Genomic DNA, 26,242 nt, shown 5'->3' with positions numbered 1-26,242 from the left:
AGGGTCAAGACTGATTTGCATATGGCTGTGTCTAAACCAAAATGGCATGGCATACAAAAATCAATGGATTTAACCCATATCTGTGACTGAGGGTGAATGTTTGATTTGTTCAGCATTCCGTCCATCATCTGTTCTTTTTGCATGACTTCAGTGGTTGGCAAATCCTCTGCCTGATCACATCTTTCCGCCATGACTGAGGAACAAATTACCGGCGAAAGGTACCTGACTTGGTCCCAGCTCCACTAGCGTGTGGGATTCCACCAGTCAAAGCAGATCACGCTGAGTAATGTGCTGCTCTGCTGCATTCAGAGTTAAGAAACCACGTGAGCTGCGATGACTGATTTATCCCCAGCCCCACTGGACAGCTCGGTTTCCTCTGCTTACAAGCATCATGTGAAGAGATACACCAGTTCCTTGTACTACCATGTAGTACTCAGGGGTTTCATTTCCACTATTGCTTTATGTTTATCAAAAGAACAGGCATGCTTTCTCCCTACTTATTCTCCCATACAATGAATCTATGAGTGCCCATTTTAGTATTAAAGCAAACTCTGTTTTTGGTCCTAATGGCAATTGCACTCTTGGTACAGTGGCAACTGCGTTTTTTTTGCATGTTGTCTGTCTCTGTTGTTTAACCTGCTGACCCCCTGCCACTTCCAAAGTGTAAATGTGTTACTAGCAACCACTTTATAAAGCGGGAGATTCACTTGTGAAGGATTTGATTCACCTCTGTAGAATCCCCCCACATAACTGACTCATGCCTTAACTATCCTCAGCAGCGGTCCATGCAGGTAAGCGCAGGGGGGCGTGCGGGCGGTCGGGGTGGATGTTGACAGATGACGGAATAGGAATTATTTATTTATTTATTTTTTCCTAATCCGTCGTCTGTTTACTCCCCCTCCCACCGCGCTTACCTGCCCGGACTGCCGCTGACTATCCTTTGCCAACCCCCTTCTCAGTCCACCAGGATGTTTCCTAACATTCCTCCCGCCTGCATTTTAAGGACTGATGTTAGTGAAGACCTATCGACTTTAGTAAAATTACACATAAAATATACTTATAGGTGCTTTTAATCAGCCCTATTCATCCTTTGATATGTTGTTGTGTCATTCACATTTTACTTCCACCCACTACAGCAGGCAGAAAGGGGCAATGGGTCAACCCATTACAGCCATTGGATAGCTGCTCTGTGAGTGACAGCACACAGCTCTTTCACAAGAAGCTCAACCGCACACTAGGCAGTCCCCTTCAGTGCCATGAACTACTGCCCGTGCTTTTTGAGATCAAAAAAATATTTCTACTTTTAGCCAATTTGTTTTTATTTTGCTGAGGGCCCAGTAGCTCTGACTCCTCCTACAGAAAGGTTTCACAGAAAAAATCAACAAAACAAGCATTTACAAAGCCATTGGTTTTGCCAGTGCTTGTTTCTCGTGAGAGCCATATACTCCACCGCTTTAACCATCTCATTCTATTGAGCCTTCAGACCAGCCATAAACATCTTGAGCAATGCTGGGTAAGACACCTTCCTTTTACCTCATTCATTCATTCTTCCTCCCTTTCTTCTTTGTTATGTGTAAAACTAATAAAATATTTGCCGAAACATGTCAGCTAAAAATTCGATGTCCTGCTACTTCAACTAATCATGCAGTATCTGTCATTGACATTAGGAATCATGCATTCTGGATAATAAATCAACTCCCCCCTTTTGACAAGTTCCTCCTCTTAATCAGCCAACCCTCCATCAGATCATTTTGTCTATTAGGATAAGATCAAGATCATTAAGAAAAAATATTTGGCCATTTTTTTTCCGCCTACTGCCCCTTTTAGTGTCATTTTTGAAAATATCACCGGAATGCGATTATATCTGCCCTACGTTGACAGGTTTAGATCTGCTTAATGACACATTTATCAAAATGTGTATTCTGTAGTTTTGCTTTTAATTTAAAAATATGGCTCATGGAATCCTTTATTGACATTTCCCAACATTCTCAAACTAAAGGAATATCTTTACTATAGGGATACTATGGGAAAGGAAAGTCTGCTGGCAGAGTCCCCTGTGATACTACAATTTCACCACAAACAGAGGATTTTCAATGACAATGCCACTCTAAGGCGGGCAGTATATCTCATTAGAAACCATCAGTGAAGTGTGCCTGCTCTGCGCTGAATTACACAATATTTTTTTTTTAATGGCAGCTTCACATCATCACTTCCACCATCAGTGGCCCACATTTAGCATTATTAGGAGGGGGCATCTTTTCAGGTTCAGCTGTATCTCGGCATTCTGTTCCATCCTGTGTCCTAGCTTTGTGAACATGAATAAACCCATTGAAGTCCCCTCTCTTCTAGCATAAGTGCCTAACCAGCACATCCTTTTGCCAGAAAAAACACTCTGGGGCATATTTTACTAGCCCCTTTTGCCACTGGAGCGTCACTTTTTTTGATGCTCCGGTGGCCTTGCACCATTCCCCATATTTACATGGCGGCGCTAAGCCACTGAGCGTGGGTAAATGCCACCTTGTAAATATGCACCTTTCGGCCACAGTCCGCTATGGCAAAGGGGCGCGCAAAGGGTGTTGCTGTGGGAATTCCACCGCAACACCCTTTGCTTTTTGATGCCTGCCCCAGCTTTACAAGGCTGGGGTAGCGCTACAAACTAAGGTCATGGAATACCTGGTCTTAGAATAGCGATACAGGTTGAAATTATTAATTTCTCCTCACAATTTGCTCTTTCTATGTGTGCTGCATTTTGCAGCACACATAAAAAGATCAAATCGCCATTAAGGGACCCCTTCCTGCACATAAACATTCGCCCCTGCACCGCAGGCACCCTTGCAACATGGCGGCAGGGTGCCTGAGCTGGCACTCAGCAGCTTTTTTAGCGCCAGCGGTAGGGGATACAAGGGGGGTGCCGTATTTTCGTAAATACGGTGCATCCCATCGTTTTAAACATTTCGGAGCGCGGCTTTGCCAAATGTGTCATGCCACCACGTTCCAGCACTTGTTTGCAAATATGCCCCCTCTATAACTTGCCTTGCATGCATCAGATACCTCTTAACTGAACTAGGGTACATGCGATCTGTCATAAGGCGATTTGAACATGAATTACAGTACTTTGTTGAATGACTGCCATTGATATGTACATTCGTGGGTTTTTATAACAGTGATAATCAGAGACCACAAATATAGATTAGCAAAGCCAGTCCTCTGATTCCATTAGAATAAGCTCGCCACTCTTGTGCAGCCCTTCTGTTGGAGCTTTACACCTCAGCCTTATGATAGAACATTTGGGATTCCTGTCTAGCAGGTGCAAACCTTGACCCAGGCAGCATGGCGACATGATAGCAGGGCCACACAATAGGGCTAATGCTGGTGTCCCGCTCAATATAAGGGATGCCATTTATATTTAAGCTTCTGTAATCCACAAGGGTTTAAAAGATGAATATCCTGTTATTCATTTCATGGACATGGTTCTTCTACCTGCCAAGGGCTGGCAGGGCTTGCAGTAATACAAGTGCCGCTATAAGGATTACAGAGAACAGTTAGTCCCTCAATCACATCTGTTCCTACAGCTGAGGATGCAAAGCCTTCTTCTTTGTGATTGGGCCTCTCTGAAAATTAATATTACTCTTTTTCAGGAAAACATAGGAGTAACATGATATACATCATGAGGCCTGATTCACAAAGGGACTCCACACTCATGGTTGAGGCCCCGCAGTCATGGTGGAGTCCCCGCAATCGGGGCAGAATCTTTGCTATGAGAATTCTCATTGTGGAGATTCCGCCCCGAATGCGGAAAATCCCCGCGACGGTGGGGCCTCCCCCACTTGTGCAGAGGCCCTCTGTGAATCAGGCCCCTTGTGAGGGGACAGCAACCAGGGTGTTCAATTCACAGGGATATATCAGGAGTCACAATAATGTTGACTATTTATGGAGCTCACGTCACAAATTGAATTGTATAGGGAAACAATAGATTAATATATGCTAATGCACAATTCGGGTGCGCTGAACATATTTTCTATATGTGGATAAGGGGCTGAGTCAGCCCTGTCACGATGTGACCTGCAGAGCACTCGCAGAAGATCCCAAATCCTCTGGACAATTTTTGTAGCGAAATAACGCAAAACATCAGTTTTAGAATTTTGGGCTTCAGATTTGAGTACAGGGCCATCTAAAAATTTGAATACTTGCTATGCATGACCATAGAACAGCATAGGAGAGTGAAGGTGTTAGATTTGGCATCTTTGCGAGGTTTCTCTGACTTTTATCTCTTTCTCCTATATTTTTGCTGCTGTGCCTGATTTCGGTTTTGCTGGCTTAGATGCTCTGGGTACTTTGCCACTGCTGATCAGTGTTAAAGTGCAAGTGCTCCGTGTATACATTACTATTGTGTTTGGTTATCCATGATTGGTATATTTGACTTACTGGGAAGTCCCTAGTAAAGTGCACTGAGTGTGCCAGGGCTGGTAAATCAGATGCTACTAGTGAGCCTGCAGCCCTGATTGTGCCACCCACATGAGTAGCCCTGTACAGGTATCTCAGACCTTCCACTGCAGTGTCTGCTCGAAGTTTTGAACTGCCATGTTGACCTGGCAAGTGCACCCACTTGCCAGGCCCTAACCTTCCCTTTTCTTACATGTAAGTCACCCCTCAGGTAGGCCCAAGGTACCCCCATGGGCAGGGTGCAGGGTGTGATAGGTAGGACATGTATTGGTGTGTGTGACATGTTCTTATAATAAAACACTGCCAATTTCATTTTCACTATTGAAAGGCTATCTATCCCATAGAAAAGCATGGGAGATACTTTGTAACATCTTACAAGTATAACTTCAAATTGGGACCAGATAGAGGAATAAAGTTTAGTCTCTCTGCACTCAGAATTTAATAACACATCTTTAGTAAGGATGTTTTTTAAATTGTGTGTTTGAAAATGCCACTTCTAGAAAGTAGGCATTTTCTTGTTTAACCATTCTGTGTGCCTCTGCCTGGTTATGGATTGATTGTCTGGTTCTGGAGTGACAGGGGCTGGGTATGTGCATTCACTCTAGACAGCCACTCAGGGGGGTGGGGAGGTGTGCCTGGCCCTTCCTGGATCACTCGGAGCTAAGCTGAATAGACCTTGGCTGCATATAGGGTAGTGGGAGGAGTTTTCCTTGCATCTGAATAGGGCCTGTCTCCCTTGCACAATGCTGTCTCCCCCCCCTGTGGTCATACTATACCAGTGAGGAAAGAACTGGTTTAGACTGGGCTCACAGACCCTTGCACAAAGTATAACAAAGACAAAGTTGGGTATAAGTAGTGGACCTTAAATCCAAGAACTTTAGATCACTTCTGGACTCAAGAGGAACCTTTGCCAAGGAGAAGAGCTGGAGAGCTGTGAATAGGAGTACTGGCCCTTTGATGTGTGCTGTGTGGGGTTGGCCTGCAGTTGCTGCATCTGCCAAGCAAATGACAAAGACTGGAACTTTGCTGAGAAACCTGCTTGAAGAGGAATCTCCAAGGGCTTGTGTGTGCTGGCCTCCTATTCTGAAGTCTCAGGGGCACAAAGACTTCACCCCCAGCTCCCCTGAACTCTACCTCTGAGAGTTATGACTTTCCAGAAGTTGCTGGTTCCAGTTTTTGGCCTATGGAGGTAGGCCCTGCTGTTGGGAGCTGGAAGAAACTTAAGATAAGCAATAAAAAAAATCTCCGACGCCATCAGCGACACCGCTGTGATATTGTGACCTGCAACAAGGCCAGGGGCACCGATTGTGAAGTGCACAATGCACCGCAGCTCCGACGCCCTTCGACTCCTGCAGTTATCGGCATTTCTGAGACCAGTGCTTGCACCGACTCCATCACCACCAGTACCTGCATTCTGTTATCGTGGCGCTGATAACCGCCGAGAGTAACTCCATGAACTTGCTGACATTTTGAACCCCCTCACCGGAACCGACGCCTCACCGCCGATGCAACCGACTTCCCCTATCCTTAGTTCGACATCGCATCCTTGTGGACATGATGCCTTGCCTCCGCCCTGGCACTAAGGGAGCCAGCCTCGACCTCGGCAACAACGCCTCACCTACACGACGCTGTGCATCGTCATGGACTTCGTTTTCCAAGGTACTGTTTGTTTGGGGGTCCTTGTGACTCTGTGCCCAACGCTGTGCACCTCGCGATCGGCTCCGTACTTTCGATTTATTGGTGTCACGACGCCATAATAAACCCAGGTCGAGCTATTTGTTATCTACAAGCTTTATTATGGAAATAACTGTTTTTAAGTGCTATTTGACAGTTTTTTTCTCATTTTGGTCTTGTTGAGTTTAGATAAAGATTTTTTATTTTTCTAAACTGGTGTGGTGTCCATTTGTGGAATTATCACTGTGTTGCTGTGTGTTTGGAGTGCAAATACTTTACACATTGCCTTTGAGATAAGCCTGTCTGCTTGTGCCAAACTACCAAGTGGGTGAACAGGGGTTATGTAAAGTGTGTATCCCCCTTACCCTGACAAGAAGCATGCGTTCCTACTTGGACAAAGGTGCATACCTCTGCCAATTCCAGACCCCAGTTCTAACACAAGGTGTCAGACTAATTGACTTATGGGCAACTTCAGAATCACTTACAGATCAATTCAGAAAGGAAAGTGGACATTTTCGAGTGATAGGCTTAAGTTTATGGTTTATGTAAAATTAGACTTTTCACGGTATTGACAAGCATGTCTAAGCTTGTCAACCATCAACTATCTGTGGTGCAGATGAAAGGACCACACAGACAAGGACTGTAATGCTCTGTACCACAGCAAGGCTGCTCGATTGTGTTTGTGCCTCTACATTTAGGGGAGCTTGCCTCCACGCATGCTGTCCCCACATTATCCTAACCTGGAATGCCCTGCTCATTCCTACACTTCCTGTACAGTTTCTTAGGCAGGAAGTTGTATCTAATGTCCTGGGGTTTGGACCCTAGAAGCTTCTGTACTGCAGTGTCTGTGTGTTCTCGCAACATGACACTGTGCACACAAGATCTGTGAAAAATATAGCTTTCCGTGCATACTGCTAGCTTTGATATGTCTCAAAATCATACAGATTATACGTAGGATTTATATGTAAAACTCTTCAAGGGTTTTATGTTTACTTTCTATGCCTTGAAAACATTTCTCCAGACGGAAAAATCCCTTCCTCAAGCCCTCCTGCAGTGTGGACATGTTTGATTCATCTCACATCCAATTTATTTACTTATTCAAGCATATTTTTGGCATTAAATATGCAAATCGTATGTGAAAATAACTGGGAAGGTTGTCGAATACCCACCAAGGGGCATATCATCAAGGGCAATATTGCCGCTTTAGCGGCACTTTTTGCCGCTAAAGTGGCGATATTTTTATCGCCCTATCAGCAAGCTGTCTCTAACAGCTGTTAGCGACAGTTTACTGGCAATAGCGCCCCTTGTCAGCACGCCTCCCAAAGGAGGCATGCCTGACAAGACTCCTTTGGGAAAATATCGCTAACCCAGCTTCGTCATATTGACAAGGAGGGTTAGCGATATTTAAAATCACGTTAAGTATGCCTTATCGCAGGAATTTAACGTCTGTTAAATTCCTGACTAAGGCATACCTAACATGGGGGGTGGATTGTGTGTCTAAGACCACAGGCCCTATCATCTAGGATATCGCTGTTTTCCACCATGGAAAACGGCGATATCCCGACTATCCCTGGAATTTTTATCGCCTCAGCGATGCGCGTTGTTGATAACGTGCTAACCGGCTGATAAATTCCAGAGATAGCCGGCGATAAATATGCAAGCACTAAGCGTGCTTTGCGATATTTATCGCCAGACCTTGATAATATGCCCCCAAGTTGTGAGTTTGTTGGTGTTCGCTTCCCAGTGCTCAACATTTCTGTCCCTTTCCTGACAAACCCTTAACTGACAAGTATGGAAAATCCACCACAATTGCAGGTTTTTGTTGCTTTGAATTCCACTTATTATTGTAAATGTTCAAAGCCATTAATAATCTGAATATAGGTCCATCATTTAAACCTCCAAGATGCTCTTTTTCTCTATCCAAGTGGGCCAAAGTGTTCCCACAACACACTTCCAACCGGAAGCCGCGCACGGTGTAGCTTACCACCGGGTACAAGCGCTTCGTTATCCCACATGGCGCTACATAAATGCTACAATATAATACAAGACAACTTAGGTGTAAAAAAGAGCTGTAAATTGCCTTATTTGTCTATAAGAATGTCACAGGGACCATAGAGTGACCTACAAGTGTCATCCTTCATGTGGTCGTTCTACAGATGCTCTCTCAGGTAGCTGTAAATTCTTGTGACATTTTCAGCATTGCATGTTATGGCCACTGCAGTAATTGGATAAAAAACAGTATTCCTGTCAGTAGGAGAAGCAATAGGCAGGCATTCGCCCCCATGGACCATGAACGTAATGCCTTCTGCAGGTCTTGTTTGTGAAATCTGATATATGCTTCCATCTTATGGCACAATAGTTCTTGACATTTCCAAAAGTTAACTCTGAAAACATGTAACAACTTTAGTTTATACAGCGACAGCAGATCAATCAGGAACGTTACAGCCAGCAAAACAGCAAGCAAATGGACTGGCATAGCCCCCGGCCGCCTGGATTATGTTAAATATGGGAAGAAACCAGTTAAAAACGAAAAGAAATGCAAATCCGAAAAATAAACAAAATGATTTGTTGGTTGTTTTTATGCAAACGACCTTAGGCTAAGCTACGAAAATAACTGCATAGGTATTTTGCAGACATCTTGCTAACAGTGAGTGCTATTTAATTTAATTTCTTTGCCAGTAAGTATTGTTTTGCAGAAACAAAAACAAAGTTTGTATTTTATTTACATAGATAAAATTACATCATATAACGTGGCACGGGGATACCATCCAGACAGCATATGTCATTAAGCCCATACAATTCGGTGAAAATGGTAAAATATCATCCGTTCTAAATACCTTTTTTGGCTGAATAAAGTAGGCTAGAGGGAGGGCATTTGCTGTGCGGTGCACATTAAAACATTAATAAAAAAAACTGGCCAGGAGATAAAAGGAATGGGCAAATTGTTTTCAACGTGAAACAAAACAAGCATTAGCAACGCAAATAGGTCTCGCCTCTGCGACCTATCGGCTTTGCCATTGATTTTAGCTACCGTGCACAGAATTCACAATGTTGCATCACTTTCTAGGCACGTGCACCGCGCATGTGTTGGTATACTAAACAACATAGGCACCTTTTCTTCTTTTTAGCTACCGATCCAATTTGGGTCAGTAACTGAAAATAAAATAAAAGTTCAAAGTTTTTTATTTTGTAAAGTGAGTGGACGGTGAATAGGAATGGGAACAACGGGGAGACCAAAGCAATATGATTATGGCGGGCGGGCTTACAGGAGGTTAGTTAAAATGGGAACAGAAGCAACGGAGGAGCCAAAGCAGTGCTTAATTTGAGCCGGTGCTCAGCACCGGCACTTAAATGGTTTCCGGTGCTCGGCACCGGCACCTAATTGTCACCACCATACTTAGAACAGTCTCTACCACATGGTGGCACTGCTCATCCAATTTAGAGATGAGCACAACAATGGCTGTTTAGGAATACAATATACATTAAAATAGTGCTAATACCTGCCATTTCTTTAGCTTTGGGGACCTGGAATAATCTGAACTGTCGCATTTACATGCAAGAGAGATGGCTAGTCGTTGTTTTGGCAGCGATGACAAGGGCGATGGGTGGTGCAAGCTGCAGTGGCCTCCTGGTCAGAGCCCTGGCACTTGATATTTTACAAATTAATCACCCAACATTGGTAGAGCAACAGGGGGTTGGGAAATACTAAACAACATAGTGGAGGGCAGAGGAAATTGGAAATCCTATGAAAAGTGTAGAGGACTGTAGGGAGGGTTGGAAAAGCCTAAGCAAAACAGGGGAGGTAGGGGCAGGCAACCAACACGGGGCTGCAGGGAGGTGACAGGGAGAAGCACATTGGCACTGAGAGTTGGAAATAGTTGCACTCCCATGGAGTGGTTCACAGAAAAGAAAAAAGTAGTGCTAGAAAAGCAAGCGCTGGAAGCAGCCATGCCAGCCAATCAAAGTGATGGTAAAGAGGCAATGTTCCATGCAGCTGCTAATTGTTGGCACTTCTTTTGGTGACTATTAACTTTCAGGGGGAAAGCTTTAACCTTTCGTTGAATACATCACATTTCCTTATGGGCAAATTTCTCGTCTAACACTACCTCAACTACTTCTTTGGCATAGCCTATGACGGCCCACTACCTCCCCCCTAACTACCGGGTCTCCCGAAACACCAGAATCTTGGGACCGGGTCAGAATTATTGAAAATGTACTCTGTAAATATGGTTTGTCGCTCTTTGTAATCGGTTATGTAAAATGTAAATACATGCTTTGTGTATATATATTCCTGCACTATACTGCTACTTGAGCTGTAACTGGTCGACTCTAAATCTGTCTGTATATTGCTTTGCTCCCCTGTAAAGCGCTCTGATACCCTAACGGGTCAAGTTTGCGCTCTATAAAACACATAAATAAACAAATAAATAAATAAATAAATAGTATAATTTACTATTCCAACTGCAGTCTGCAACAGTAGGGAAGGTGTTGGATTTTAAATCCAACACCTTCTGCCCCCTACAGCAAGTCGTTGTACCGACTTGCGTTGTAATGCTATAAGATGGAACAACGCGGTCGTTGTAATGACCCTGTTGTAATGGCATGCGTTGTATTGCATGCTTGGTAAATGATGTTCACCCCTTTCGCTAAAATGTTGTGTTCTCTTGTTTCTAGAGATACTTTGGGGCATATTTACAATAAAGTGGCAAAGAGTGTCGTTAAGCCAAGAAGGCTAACAAAATGCTTCGTCACTTTAGAAACGCAGGGCTGCACCATAACTTCTACAGTATGGTGCGGCCTTGCATTTCCCTCTTCACTGGTGCTAACTTTGGCTGCTTAGCGCCAGCTCAGGCACCCTTGCACTGTAGTGCAAGGGTGGCTGTGTCGAGGGGAAGATCGTTTATGTGCAGGAAGGTCCCCCTTCACATAGAAGTTGCAAAACTGTATTTTTATTTTATTTTTATTGTTTATGTGCAGGAAGGGACACCTTCCTGCACATAAACAATCATAGGCAATTTGCTGTTTCCATGTGTGCTGCACAAGGCAGCACACATGGAAACAGCAAAAAAGAGGAGAACTAAAGAATTTCTGCTTGTTTACCTGTTTAAAACCAGGATTTCCCTGGTCTTATTTTTGCCGCTGCCTCCTTGTAAATAGGAGGCGGTGTCAAAATCAATGAGTTGCGATGGAACGCCCACCGCAACATCCATTGCCCTTCCCTTTCACGCTAAATACAGTGTGAAAGAGTGACTTATTTACTAGGCAGTGTTAAGCCTTAAAGTGGCTTAACGCTGCCTTGTCAATAAGGTGAGGCCCCTATCGCCATCACAACCTCACTCAAAGTTACGTTGTGGTGTCGATAGGGGCTTGTAAATAAGCCCCATTGTTGTATAACCTTCTTCGTCATCAATTACTAAAACAATGTGATGGTAGTGGCGGTCTGATGTGTCTCGTTGTTCTAGCAGAATTTCCACGGGTTTTCAAAATTCAGTTTTTAAAACTTTTAAAGCTTCTATTTGTGAGACTGATTTTTTTCTTTATTGTTTTATGTTACTGCGAGTCTTGCAGATTAACAAGTAAGCCAGCCTCGCCTGGATGCTAATTTCACACATTTGTGATTACAAATGACGCGGGCACTTTCTTGTAACTGAAGCTCCTGTTTTTGTAAGGTAAACGCCATCAATACGGCAGAGGCTGTAATTCAGGAATGCTAGTAACCAGTTCAGGCACAACTTGAAACCAAAGGGCAGGTGTCTGGGAAGAAACACAAGAACACCGCTGATGGGAGGTGTGGAGGAGTTAGGGTCTCAAATGTCGCCCTGGAAGATGAGATGCCAGGAGCCGGATGAAATGCAGTAAGGCGGACTTTCTATCGCTGATAGCCGATCACTTAATTATAATGTTCCAGTGTTTGTTTAAGGTGTTGGGTCTAAGCACTTCAGCAGTAACTCATAGATGTGACCTGCTCACTGTTACCAGGGACTGTGACGCATCTGCTGCCGTAAAGGTGACACATTGCTGGAGTCGCGTCGCAAGTGTGACGCAGCTCCAGCAAGGCTCGGGGTGCCCCTATGCCTAACATGCTGCGTCAATCCTTACCCTGCTTCAAGCAGGCGCAGGGTTTTGACGCAGCATTGCCGTAAAAGTGACTGAGTGAAATCTTGTAGATTTCACTTTTAGGAGTCGTTCCTGCGCCGGAACGCCCCCCCCCCGCGCCAGAACGCCCACATGTGGCGCAGGGCTTTACAACGTGATGCATCTCCCTAGATGTGTCACGTTGCAAATACCCCGCAGCATGGCGCTGCCTTTGCGCCGCTGCTGCATCACAAAAGTGATGCAACGGCGGCGCAAATGTGGCGTACGGGGCTTGTAAATCTGCCCCTTTGATTCTGTTTCCTGTTCTGTAAGGGAGCAGAATACAGCGTCACAGTCCAGAGAATATCCTATATCCGGGCGAACAATTTACAATAAAAAAAAACAATGACATTGGCAAGTGGGGACTAATAAGTTTATATTATTATTCATCAAATACGGAACCCTCAATATACACACCTGATTTTAATTTGGGAGGTCACGGAAAATCCTCTAATTTTCGAAGAATGCTCAAATCCACTGGTGGATTTTCCTTTATCATAATCACCCATCAGATGAGCATACAATAAATTCTCCTCTGCATTTAGCATACACTCCAGAAGGAGAGGGGTTTGCTTTGCCATGCAGCCCCTCCCAAATTTAAGATTATAGTGTTGCTTTAGGTAAGTAAAGAGTGTGTGAAATTGCTTAACCGTTTTGTGCCACATTTCTTGAAATTCCATAAATATATAACAACATTATTCCTTTAGAGGTAGGTGTGCTTTGCCAGTATCTTGTGTGATTGATTTGAGCAGAAAATGTCTTTCAGCAATATTTTTCTGTGCTAACCAGCCTCCCAGCGAAAATTATGCAAAAGTTCACCAATTTCACATAACTTGAAATTTCACCGACACAATTTCAATTTCGCCCAGCCCTAATAACAGGCTCAGTCTAAAAAAGAGTCCCGTCCATGTCATAGCTCATAAACTTTGTTTGAGCCCTATGGGCATGTCCAAACTCCCCCACCTACAATTCTGCTGTAGCCTTGCCTTTGACCTTTGACCCTGTGCAGTGCTCCGCCACCTTTTGGCTAGATTTACACAATACAAATATCACATATAAACACACACACACACTATCAACTAAATTATAGAGAAAGGTGAGAGGGACTGTATTATTTACTCCTACCTGGGCGATGGGCCTTGGGAGCTGCCATGACTGCCACTTTGCCTCCATCCTGAGGTTTTGGGGGTGAAGCCGTAAATCTGCAGATCCCGGATTCTGAGGGCGTGCTCGACGTCAAACTGTCTGTGTACTCATTAGTCCCCGCTGTTAGCTGCTCTGATGACGTGTCTGATATGAAGCATTCCGTGATGGTGAACTTGGCGTGCCGCAGCTGTTCCTCCATCTTGGCATGTTCATAGGCCCTCGCCAGCTCTTCGTACGTGGAGGAGGCACTTTCTGTGGAGACCATGCTGCTCCTTGCTCTGTCTGATCGTCAGAAAAAAGGACAAAACATGTCAATCACAAAACTGCAATATAATATGTGCTTTTTATGCTTTACAATATGACTTTGCTTCAATACAGTATCAGCGACAGATGACTTGAGCAAATTCATAAGTTGGAGTTCAAGCACAGACTCTACCATTGGCCTGTTGACATCACTTTTACACCAAGTACGAATGCCTTTATCACCTCCAGAGGTGGCTACTAAGATTATACAAGTGAAGACTGCAAGTAGAAATATAGGCACAGTGAAAATTTGTTGCGATTGACTTGTCAGCGGCCATTTTGAAGTGTCGACAGCAGCCATTTTGAAGTGTCGACAGCGGCCATTTTGAAGTGTTAGTCATAAGTACTTTTGCATCAAGACATCTAAGTCAAGTCACCTGTGGAACATTACGGAAACTATAAAAGGAAGCTGGGTGGGACTGAGCAGAGGCAGGGAGGGTGACCATGGGTTGGGCGATAAGGGTCACAGGCTGTATGTTGGGGGAGGGACCGTGACAGAGAGGCAGTGGTTGTGATGGGGAAAGCAACGGGGACAGTCGCCACACTTGTGATGATATTAGCAATAGGGAGCGGGTGGGTTTAGTGGTGCAGATCAGGGGGCTGGAGGTGCAGACCAGAGGCTGACACTGTTTTACAGTACTTCTTGCTTCATGCATTTCACCAGTGGTACAATATTTCTAAGAAAACCCAAAATGAAAATTGCCAATCAGACTATTCAGGGCAAGTCAAATTCCATTTTGGATAGTTTTCAGAATGAGGCAAACCATTAATCTTGATGAAATTCACCAAAGGAGCTAATGGGTGACAAAAAGGAGCAGGAAATGGCACAAGAAAACAGGTGAAGAGCGAAAGGGCTGGAATTAAGGAAAGGGAAGAGGATACCGGGGTACAAGAAGTAGTCAAAGTACTAGGTATAGGTAGTGGCAGAGCTCCTAGGGCTACATCCTATACCTATACCTATAGAAGGTCTAGGGCACAGGTAAAAATAGATGTCCTAGTGCATGACAAGCGGTAGCAGTAAATGGGCGTAGTTCGGCACAAAAGTAATAGGATATAGATAAAATGGAGGTGAAGGGGGAAGCAACGGGGACAGTCACCACACTTGTGGTGATATTAGCAATGGGGTGAGGGTGGATTTAGTGGTGCAGATCAGGGGGCTTGGGGGTGCAGACCAGGGGCTGGCACTGTTTTACAGTACTTCTTGCTTCATACATTTCACCAACGGTACAATATTCCTAGGAAAACCCAAAATGAAGAACACCAACCTAACTATTCAGGCCAAGTGAAATTCCATTTTGGAGAGTTTTCAAAATGAGGCAAATCATTAATTTTGATGTAATTCACCAAATGAGCTGATGGGGACAAAAAGAAGTAGGAAATGGCACAAGAAAACAGGTGAAGAGTGAAAGGGGTGGAATTAAGGAAAGGGGAGAGGAGACCGGGGTACAAGAAGTAGTCAAAGTACTAGGTATAGCAAGGGGCAGAGCTCCTAGGTTACAAACTATACCTATACCGGGTCCAGGTCACAGGTAGTGGTAAAGGTAGAGGTGCTAGGGTATAACAAGCAGTAGCATGCAATGGGTATAGTTCGGCACAAAAGTATTAGGATATAGATCGAATGAAAGTACCAAAGAATAGGTATAGTGGGAGTTACTGGGGTATAGATGCTGCATGTTAGGAGCACATTGGTACGGCTGGGTAGGGAATCTATGGTACATGCAGGACATAATAGGTTTTAGGCAGGAATAGGCGTAGAAGGGTATAGGTGCAGATTGGTGGAGTACAGGAAGTAGGCTAAAGGCAGGTGCAGAGGTAAGGGGTAAAGACAGAGGTAGAGGAAGAAGAGTGTAGTAGTGAATGGAGGAACAAGGGTCTAAACAGTGGCAGAGAAACTACGGTACAGATACAGATAGAGGTAGTCGGGGTTATGTAGAGAGTAGAGGCATTAGGGTTCAGGGAGGGGTAAAGATGCTAAGGTAAAGGTACGGGTAGCTGGAAAAAGGATGTGGTTAAGGGCAGGGGTATTAAGGTCTAAGTAGTGGTGGATATACAAGGGTATAAGTAGAGATACTTGAGTAAAGGAACGGAAAGCGGTGCTAGTTATTTCCGATGTACAATCCCCTACCTAGACCCACCGACAAAGGATCCTTTTTCTCTCTCTCATTCGTTGCATCACGTTTTCATGTCTTGGTTTTCGGATTTTTACTTCTGATCTTTTGTGCGTTCCTTGTTATTGATTTTCTGTGGCCATTATCTGTCCTCTTTGGTTGATTACTGGCTGAACTGAAAGCCAGTAAATGTGTATTGCCCTTTTTTTAAAATGACTAAACTCTTCCAACAAAAACAGATCTCTGTAATGCCAAGAATTCTGTCATTCTTCCGCTGCACCATTAATCCAACTCACATTGTATAAATATGCTGCAAAATCAGCCGTGCTGGTGGAAATGCAACCAAGTGTCACTCACAATGAAAGAGATTGTGAACTAGGTAACAGGTCAGAGTGGACTCAAAGTCACCAGGCTTAAAATATCCTGCTTTCCTATCTTATGGGGGTGCATAGACATACCTAAAATCAAAAAGCATCAGTAGATTGTTTGGGTAGAAGCATGGGCACCAGGGTACCACTAGATTACCAGGTATGAGGTCATAGCGGGCCTGGAGGACTTAGAACCATGCTGCAGTGGTACATCCCCTCCAGCTCAGGTCTTCTAGCCAGATCCTTGTGGGCGTTCAGAAATTCCAGAAGGCAAGGTGGGGAGGCAAAGTATTTTCGGTGGCTGCAGCAAAGCTCTGGAACTCCCTTTCACTCTCTATAACTAGCCTTTAGGCTCATACCGCATCTTGAAAAGCCTTAAAAACCTGGCTTTTCACTCTTTCACTCTTTAACTGAAGGCAGGTTATTTTTCGATGATCTTAGAACCTTTATTTGGGGTGCTTGGCCTGAATTAGGAAGCCTATGTTGCTGTGAATTGGAAGCTGTTCAGCAAAATCCACACTGAACTGAGATGTTTAACATTTTAGGGCAGGGACAGCGCTTCCATAATGCGAGGTAAAGAGCACCCTTAAGGCCCCACCTATTGGTTGCACCCAATTATTTTAACTGCATGGGATCTCTCCAGAAGGCACAATTCTATTTTGTTTGGAGTACTAAATATCCTCACACCATTCCTATCTCAAGATTTTTAAGTTGTCTTATAAGGTATTTTCAGGCACAGCTCCTGGTCTACAGAATTTGCTCAAGTTGATAACAGGCTGCTGCCCAACCTCATGTTTTCCTGGAGGCCTTTAAAAAACAACTACCATTTAACTTAGCATTTACGTCTCTGTCACAATAAACTTAAGTGTGATTTTATCCTTGTTTTTTCGATTTTAGTTCAGTTTTCACTTTATTTCTTTTGAACGATGTAGGTCTCCCTCTAAGCTTGTATATATAATATTTGCAATTTTTTTCTGGTTTGCAATATTTTTGTCAACATTTGCTAACCTCCCACAATAACTTTTCAGAATTAGCTCTACACTATAGACAACTGCCTGCCTGGCTTTGGGAACTCGTCTGTTAATGCTACTATAAAAATCGCCGTATCATAAGATTCTTGGGTCTGATATCCAATTTAGAGCCAAATTTTCCTGACTTTGCATGGGTGAAGACTTAGGAATTCACAAATATAATATTAGACCTCTAAACCCGTGAAAGCCTCAGATTTTCCATTAGTACACTTTGAAAACTTGTGTATTTGCCTTCAACACTATGTGAATCATTAGGTCTGGAAATATCATCACATTATGTAATTACATTTAAAAAAAAAATCTCCTTGAGGAAAATATAATCCCTTTCTACAGCACCCTCAGAAATGTTGGGGGTGTTTCTGTCCCATTTTGATCCCAGAAAGGGATTTACTCCTGCCCTTGACTGGAGTAACTCTCCACATTTTCTGAGTCCTAAGGATGGGAATTGATCGAATAGGAGTTTGTGAATTCCATCAATATTTAAGTTTGCGTGTGTGCCTGTAAACACCCTGCCCACTCGTGCCCTTTTAGAGTTGATTTTTTTAGGAAATCCTCTGCAAGATTAAATAACTTTTAATTTGCAAAAGTGGCTTTCACCAACACCTGTGAGTCTTAGTCTTAGTCGATGAATAGTGACTAAATCTGAATATATAATCAGGCAGCATTATCTCTTGTATGGTTGATATGACAAGGCCATTAATTACATATTTCAAGAACTGTTTTAATCATTTATACGCTTTATTGCATACTTTTTAATGTGTTTTAATTGCATATGTGTGATCCTTTGTGGATACCTTTTGTACCCAAATGAAGATGAATTGAATTGATCTGAATTGAGTCCTAGTCTATGAGTCTACAAGCAAAATGCTCTGGAAAAGGTTAGAACAATGTCAATATTCCAGCAGTAATGAGTCCCTGCAATAGGAGACGAGACCTTTAAAGCTGCTGCACTTTCTAATTCATGAAAATATAATTAAGAACTTTTCTTTGCAAAGTTTTCCTGAGCACAGCTTTCATTGCGGAATATTCATATCTAGAGTGAGAGGCCGGAGCTGTGTTTCCATCACCCTGTCTCCTGGGATTGTTGCGCTCTCCCAGGGCAAATCTCACACAGGAACTATTCTTTTGATCTTGAGTAGGAAAATCCAAATGAGGGTTGCTAACTCGTGAACACCTCCCTGGTGGACTGTGCAGCTTTAACATGTTAAGGTTTCTTGCCGTACGATGGTCGGGTGCCTCATTTTCTTTCGCAGAAGCGGAAGAGTGCATCGTAATGATGAAGCCATATTAAAATTACATTTTACCGTCTCACTAATTTCACCCAGATCTGTGAAAAACACGGATTCTGGGTAAGGTAAAAATCCTGTAATATGTGGTTATTTTGTGCATTTTATTCTTAATACACAGTCTACTGTAAATTGTCATCTCCTCTTAGCTATTTCTAGTGGCTGATTCCCATTTCCCTTCCTGATAGGTATGTGCTAGAATATCAAATATTGTGCTTAAAAATATTGTGGCAGATATATTAACAACCAAAATATTGACACAGTAGGTATATAAAATACATTTACTATACTTAACTCCATAGATGTACATTAAGGATAGATGTGTGTGTGTGTGTGTGTGTGTATGTATATATATATGTATAGCAGTGAAGGTAGATATGAAGTCAAGAACTGAAAATGTTTAATAACTTAATTACTAATATTTATCTTTTATATTGATATTTTTGTTACAACATTTGCCCCCTTTTTAATCAAAGAGAAGCCTGATCTTATATTATCTTACCACTCTTTCTGCCTCCAGTCCCCCATTCATAACCTCAATCTTAAACAATATCCAGTCTGGTTTCCTCACAATGCCTCCCAGTAAGGGCAAACCCTTCCCCTACCCTAAAGGATCCTATAGATATCTGCAGCAAACCAAATAGTCGTGACTTGGAGATATAAGGCATTGCTTGGTTTCATGGCTTCGTGCACATAAGGGATATCAGGCTGAGTATTGTGGTCATCAGCTGCATCTTCTTCTCAATAGAAACCCTCCACAGATGCTTAAGTCAATCCTTTCCTTGTTTCATCTACCTTGGCATATATCCCTTAGGACAACAACGTGTCTGATCAATTCAAAGTCAAGCTCTTCAGAGTCTGGTTCCAGAGTCTTTGCCTACAAACCAGACAATCAATTACACACAAACAATCAATTACACACAAGCAATTACAGACTAGCAATTACACACAAAATGTCTGTAATAGAGGTCAATAGAAGCCAGTATACCCATCACTTTAGCCATTTATCCATGCTCTTGAAGGGAAGGATTTTCAGGGTTTTGCTTCTCTAGTCTGCACTAACAGATTCTCATTACCTATCAGCCATTGTAGCACACGCCAATCAGTCTTCCCAATTTTTCTTGTAAAACTTTATTGTGGAAAGAAATTTAGATAGTGTGCTTCATCGATGGCTTCAGGGTGGAGATCCAACAATTTAGTCATATATAAATGGGGTTCTAGTTTCATAAACTGCAAGCCATTTTATTTAGTTGCTTCAAGTGACTAAGGTGTCTCTCCTTTAACACAACCAAGTGGCAGTAACTTTGGTAGAAGATTCAAGAAAGCAAAAGCCAACTCATCCAGGGAACCTTACTGTGTATTGTATAAATATAGGGTAGTTCCCTGTACAGTACCTTCTTTTGTCCCTGAGGCAAAATCATAGTTTCACATTTTCACATTAATTGGGAACAAGTTCTTTCAGGTTCCCAGCCTACACACTGCACACCTCCTGGTCCTCTTGTACCACCTAACACCTCCTGTACCATCTATAATCTTCATGGTGCAAGAGCAATCATGACTGTAATGTACTAACAACTCTTCACACATGAAGATGGATGGTGGATGTGGCAAACGATGCAGTGGAAGCAATGTGTGGCCCTGAGCTATCCCTAAGACTTAAGAAGGAGATAATAAAAAATACTGACATAGCTGCTGACAAATAGGAAGAAGTATGAATGAAAAAAAGAGTTTATCTGAGGTTATTGAGGGCGCCTAAAAACTCAAACTGATCTTCGTTCAGTTTCTGTGCAGCATAACAGGAGGCGATGCTTGGGTTGCATGAGTCTTCTGGGCTTTGTGTCATCAATAGACATTTGTGGGTATTCTAATCATTTTATAACTCTAAAGAAAAGGTAAAAAATATTTGGCATAAGAGCACTCTTTTAATACTCCCGTTCTGAAAATGTCCTCCCTTTCTCAATGAAAGATAGTTACAATGGGTACATAAATACGATTTCAAATGAAAAGAATTGAGTAATCCGCCTGTCATAATTTTCCCCTCAAATTCAATGAATTGCAATAAGTGAATAAAATGCAATCTAACTGACAAACTGGAGCAACTACATTATCATTGGTTCAAGTATAACTAGCAACCTAGGCCCTGTTGTACCATAAGGAACATTGCACCTGATGTACCAAGCCATTCTGCAAACTCAAACTCTGAGATTTGCAAAATCAGGGGATTTGTGCCCATAAAGTGGCCTTTTTCTATCTAATAAGCATATTTTATGAGTCAAAAATGCCTTTCTGATTCACAAATGTGGTTTGTGATACGCTCCATATAGCAATAACAAGGGGGCATAAAAGGGGCGTTTCCTTCCTTATTGCGAGTCGCAATAGTATTTATCGATGGTTTGCACATGCAATTGTAGTAATAAACCATTGATCAATCACTAACACCACAAAGGAGTTGGTAAATGATTCGCAAATTGAAAGCAGTCTTCTCAGGCAACCTCTGAGGGATCCGAGAAGATTTTGTTTAAGCAGTGTAGGTTATTTTAAGGAACATGACCTACCTAAAAAAAAAAAGTTGCAGGGGTCACAAATAGTGATCCGCCTAATTGATATTCAATATTCAATAGGCAGGTAGCTCTGCGACCCCTTGCAACTGGAGATTTTCTTTCAAGACCTATTTGTACATAGGTGGCATTGCAAAATTAGAGACAGGCCACTAAATGTTGCCAAACTTGCCAGCATTTTTGGTGACCTATCTCTTAGGACATTGGATCCGTCATCACAAGCAAAATCGTTAAGCAAATCGATTCCATACGGTATTACCTTTAGCCTGCGCCATTCCCACAGTGCAGCAGCACCCAATTGTTGGTTATCTACCAATTGTATTGTTGTCTTTGCCAATAACAGAAGACACACTAATATTCAAAGGCTATGCTTAATTCACCATTACTCCATTACCAACACTTAATCATGTGCCCACAGCAAAACATCAAGTGGTGAAGGTACTAAATATCATAGTTGTCCCTAGGGCATATTGTGTGTGCAAGCTGGAAAAAGCATCCATCCAAGCAGAGGTAAAGTTCAAGTCACAGACAGTAAAGAAGAAGTGATTTTCCAAGTGCTTTATAAATCCATTCAAAAGTTGGATTCCATTCATTTCGATCTATTCCTGCTCCTAATCGATGTTTCCAGATGTCCTTAGCAGGGTGGATGCCCGGGTTAAAAGGCACAGTCTTTCCGCATTTTTGCATGCTGTGTGTCTGGTTATCTACTCCTAGGCAACAAAGCCTCATAGGAAACTATCATCAGGTGGACAGTCAGTTTCAGATCCTGCATTTCCTGTTCTTACTAAATGGAATTCCAGGAAAAGAGAAACTATAGGATCAGTGAAAGCGACATGCGCTAAACCCGGAATCATGGAGGAGAGCCACATGGGATTCTCCCTATACATTTTACAGACTTTGACCCTAGAAGCTTTTTCAAGGTGCGACACTTGCTTTGGCCAGGAACGTTTATATAATCTTTTCATTTAGATCCACCTCCTAACATGTGGGTACGTGTGAAATATATTGCAGCCAGACTGGAAAGAATAAAGTACAGAACAAAAGAGAAATTGAAAGAATAAAGTACAGATCAAAAGAGAAATTGAAATGTATCTCCATGGTGAGTGGTGACTCTTGAGCTTTGCTGTACCTGCGTCACATCCCCAAGCAAGCCCTTATGCCCACTTGCTCTTTGGCTTGGTGGAAATAGCTGAGCAATGGAGTTGCTGGCTGATCTGATAGTTTTAAAGGTGGTTGAGGTAAGGCTCTCAGAGTAGAAGACCCCAACGTCCTTAGGAACGTCATTCTTTCTGATCGACTCATCTATAAGTTAGACTGTTATGTATGGCTTCCAGAAGAAGCCAATATCGTTTACTCAAGATTCTAAATCTGGTAACTCATTGCTATCTTGTGGCAACAGTTGATAACAAAACTGGTTACCCAATTTTGCTACGCCATAAAGGGGGTAAACATCGGTTACATCGCAGTGTTTACACCGCAATACCTTTGCAACGCGGGTACTACAACGCAAGTCATTACAATGACTTGCGCTGTATGGCTGTATGCACGTGGTGAGGGTGGGTGACAGAATCTCAGGGATTTTCTTTAATATGGGACAGGAAGGAGAGGCATGTTGTGTATGGCACCCCCGTTACTCCTCTCCTCCTGCGGAGCAGATTAAAAGCAGGGACAGATGATTTGGCGGGCGTACATAATATAACATTATAGAAAAAGAGAACCACAGGGATGTTTTTTATCTTGGTGTTCTATATGACATTATAGAAAACAGGAGCTTCGCCCTCGTTGTCTATTTCATGTCACTCAGAACCCCTCTGTGAAAAACATCTCCGTAATTTACTGCTATCCATCTATAAGTCTATAAATAATTTATCTTCCATTAACCTTCGATTATATTAGTAAGCGCCTTAGATTGTGCTGTTTTCTTAGAATAACAAACTTTCTCATGTTGATGTACAACACTTTTACAACTTTTGTGAGGAATTTGTTGGTTCTGACCATCAGATTTTTTTTTTTTAAATCGTAAAAATTTGAAATTTTTGGCTGAGTTAGACTGAAGCGTATTAACTTTCAATAAGTTCCAGTTTTATTTTGATCCCCATGTTGTGCTATTTCTAGGGTTACAGTGTTAGATACCTAAATTCCTTATTATCAAAGTGAAGAATATGAACATCTTTGCGAAATCAACTGCTAACCGCAGGCGCAGAAGGTATTTTGGTGTGTCTTAGTGGAAGTATGACACAAACAGGTCTCATTAGGTACCTATTAAACCTTCTACAGAGCACTCCTCGAGTCCCATTGCTTTTAGATATGGGAATGTATCCGATTTCCTTTACTGTGAAGCTGAGACCTTTGCTGTTCTAACACAGGCTTTGGTCCACTCAGGAATAAGAGCCCTAAAGATTACCACTAAAGGAACCACTAAGCATCCGGGGCCATCTAAGAATTCCTCGCTTAGCCTATGTTAAAAACACGCTCTACAGCTTAGATTTTCATTCTCTTTGGAATTCCCTAGATGAAGGTTCTGCAATATCCAAGCAATTGATTAAGGAAAGATTAAGAGAATATCTATGGAGGGAGAACTCAAGAGATGCAAGATAGGCAGCTTGACTAACTGTTTTTTAAACCATAAAAACACCCCTCTATATGAAGCATCCCATGACAATATCCTAGGCCTCTTACCCAAGGAGCTGAATCTAAAATCCAGCTATGGGGCTCTCCCTATCCCCAGTTTTACCGCCAACTGGGAAAAGAACACCGGCTTGAGCACCTCATGTCCAGCATGCAAGTTGGAGGCCGAAACCTTGCACCATCCTCGTTCCTTTTGTAGCGCATATACATCGGCACGCAAGAAGAGGATCAAATGTGTGCCAAATGCTAGGATTTAGACAATATGAGGTTGATCTAAGGACTTCTGAGTTCTGATACTAGATGTGTGATTGCTATTAGATTTGCCAACTTCCTACATGCTGCCTGGCTGCCACGAAAAAGACACCTTGTGAGCATCCTGGCAGCTTGTCGCAATTGGTGCAATGGTGAGCCTTTTCTGCAATTGGCCCCATTTTTTCAGGAACCTGCCTTGTTCGTATACTCTACGTAGCTAGACTATTCTATGGGTATTTTCAGCTTTAGCTGCAGAAGGTATTGTTCTGTTTTATGCTGACTTGTTTACTTCCGTGAATTATATCCCAAGGCACTCTATCTTACACTTTTTTTAAGTTGTTATCTTGAGCGTGATTTGGCATGGGGTGAATTTTATTTTTTTCAAGAAGCTGTGTTTTACAATCGCTATATGGAGCCATTGCAATTTGGTATTTTGCACGGTGCTCTGAAGTATCAATCATCGCCCTAATCTTTAGATATTTTTTTAATCTGCTAATGAGTCACCACATGTGAAATTTTACCATTTTTAAAAACAGTATGTGTTATATTGTATGTTTGATGGATCGTGAATCCGAAATAAACAGATTTGATTTGATAAACAGCGCATTGTTGCATTTTATGATCTATGTGAATGTGAAGCCAGCGTTTTAATGTATAAAATTACTAATGTCTATTCAGAGATTCATAGTAACTATAGCAACAAAGAGTCTAGACAAGCAAATCTCTATCCTTGGAATCAAGTGCTATCACCAGATGGCCAGTAATAGCCATGATAGATTTATGTAGTCAAAAGCATCAATATTTCGAGTTCTTCGCTGGATGTCTGAACGGCAGGCATTTTTAAAGATATCTTATTCCTAGCTCTAGTGACATAGACAATCTTGAACCACAACGCTCAGACCAATCACAATGCTGCATTGCAGCGTTGTGATTGGTTTAGGAGAGCCTGGGTGTGCTTCCTGGTTCTGGCTGGGAGGTTGTAGTAGACTAGTATTGTAGGTCTTGCTGCTCAGCCAGAGTGGAATGTTGGTGCATGTTTAGAATGCAGTGTTGGAATGCCTGAGTGGGAGAATCATTTGAGGACGGGCTGAGCAGCAAGTGGGCTGCGCATTCTTCATATGCTACACCTCGTCAACTTCCATTTATTTCATCTTATTTCAGAGGTGTCTATTTTTTATTTTTTTTTATTTTGCATCCCACCCCCCACCCCTCCACCCTCGTTCCCTGCCAGCTGCTGCTGGAGACAGGTCCAAGCAAATTCTTATCACACTATCTCCTGACCAAATACAATTTCCAAGGAGATAACAATTTACCGATAGCTTCTAAGCCCGCCCCTTCCCTGGACTGCTCTGGAACTGAAATGATTCTTGGGACTGTGACAACATACAACTTCCTACCAGACCCGGAAGTGAGTTTCTAAAGTGCTGGCATTTAAAACCATGCCTGCTTGATGGGGAGACTCGCCAATGAAGGTAGATGGGGGCTTAATCTAGAGAGATACCTTGCTATTTGCATACATGAAAGTTGCTGAAACTTTGGGGCTTATTTACAAGCCCCTTGCGTCACTTTTGCATCACTTTTCCCATGTCAAAAATGACGCAAAAGTGGCGCAAGGGGCTTGTAAATAAGCCCCTTTGTTTTTAACAATGTAAGAATTAATCAATAAAAGGTATGCTTTTAACCGCTGATAAATTAAGTAAACAGTCATTTCCTTTAATCAATTACTGTTGTGAATACAGTGTATTAAAACACTGTGCAAGGCCATCTTTTGGGATCCGTGTTAAACGTTCTGCACCATCAGGGGCATGGGACATCCCTTCTGCTACTTTCATGATTTTGTTGAAATGCAGCTGCTTCTCATAAGGATTCCTAGTATAGAATTTCTTTGAGCGAAATTCGAGTCATCTACTTGGCAAAAACATTAGACAGATTTAGGTAAACTCCAATCCAAAGACATATTTTGTGCTATTGTGGTGCCTGAAATGCTTCCTATGCTAATCTTTGGGCGTATTTTGTGCTTAACAAAATCACAAACTGGTGACAACAACCGATCACGTTCAGTTTGTTTGCATTGTTCTCTTGCAACTGCAGTGGGATTTTTACTGAAAGGAAGTTCAATTACGTGGCGTTCTTCTGGAAATTTCGCGTAACAAGAGTACATAAATATGCTGGAAATTACTAGAGATGACATAGGCGTAACCACAATTTAACCTGGGCCTAGATGTTATCTTTTCCATGCTACATGTTGTAATTTCTATGGCTTAATGTTGTCCTTATGTCAGTTAATATGCCCGACCAGTGCTTTGTTCA

At 42.5% G+C, this 26,242-nt stretch overlaps 1 protein-coding gene across 2 annotated transcripts in view; it reads right to left on the bottom strand.

Moving 5' to 3' along the window:
* Positions 1-26,242, bottom strand: part of DSCAM (DS cell adhesion molecule) — a 1,046,690-nt gene that overhangs the window by 36,372 nt on the left and 984,076 nt on the right. For both annotated transcript variants that reach the window (XM_085621230.1, XM_085621231.1), the window contains exon 32: positions 13,378-13,680. In XM_085621230.1, coding sequence (XP_085477356.1) covers positions 13,378-13,680 — 303 coding nt within the window. The remainder of the gene's footprint in view (positions 1-13,377; positions 13,681-26,242) is intronic.

This window comes from Triturus cristatus, chromosome 8, assembly GCF_964204655.1.
Source record: "Triturus cristatus chromosome 8, aTriCri1.1, whole genome shotgun sequence".
Taxonomy (NCBI): domain Eukaryota; kingdom Metazoa; phylum Chordata; class Amphibia; order Caudata; family Salamandridae; genus Triturus; species Triturus cristatus.
This window is presented reverse-complemented; position numbering and strand designations above follow the sequence as displayed.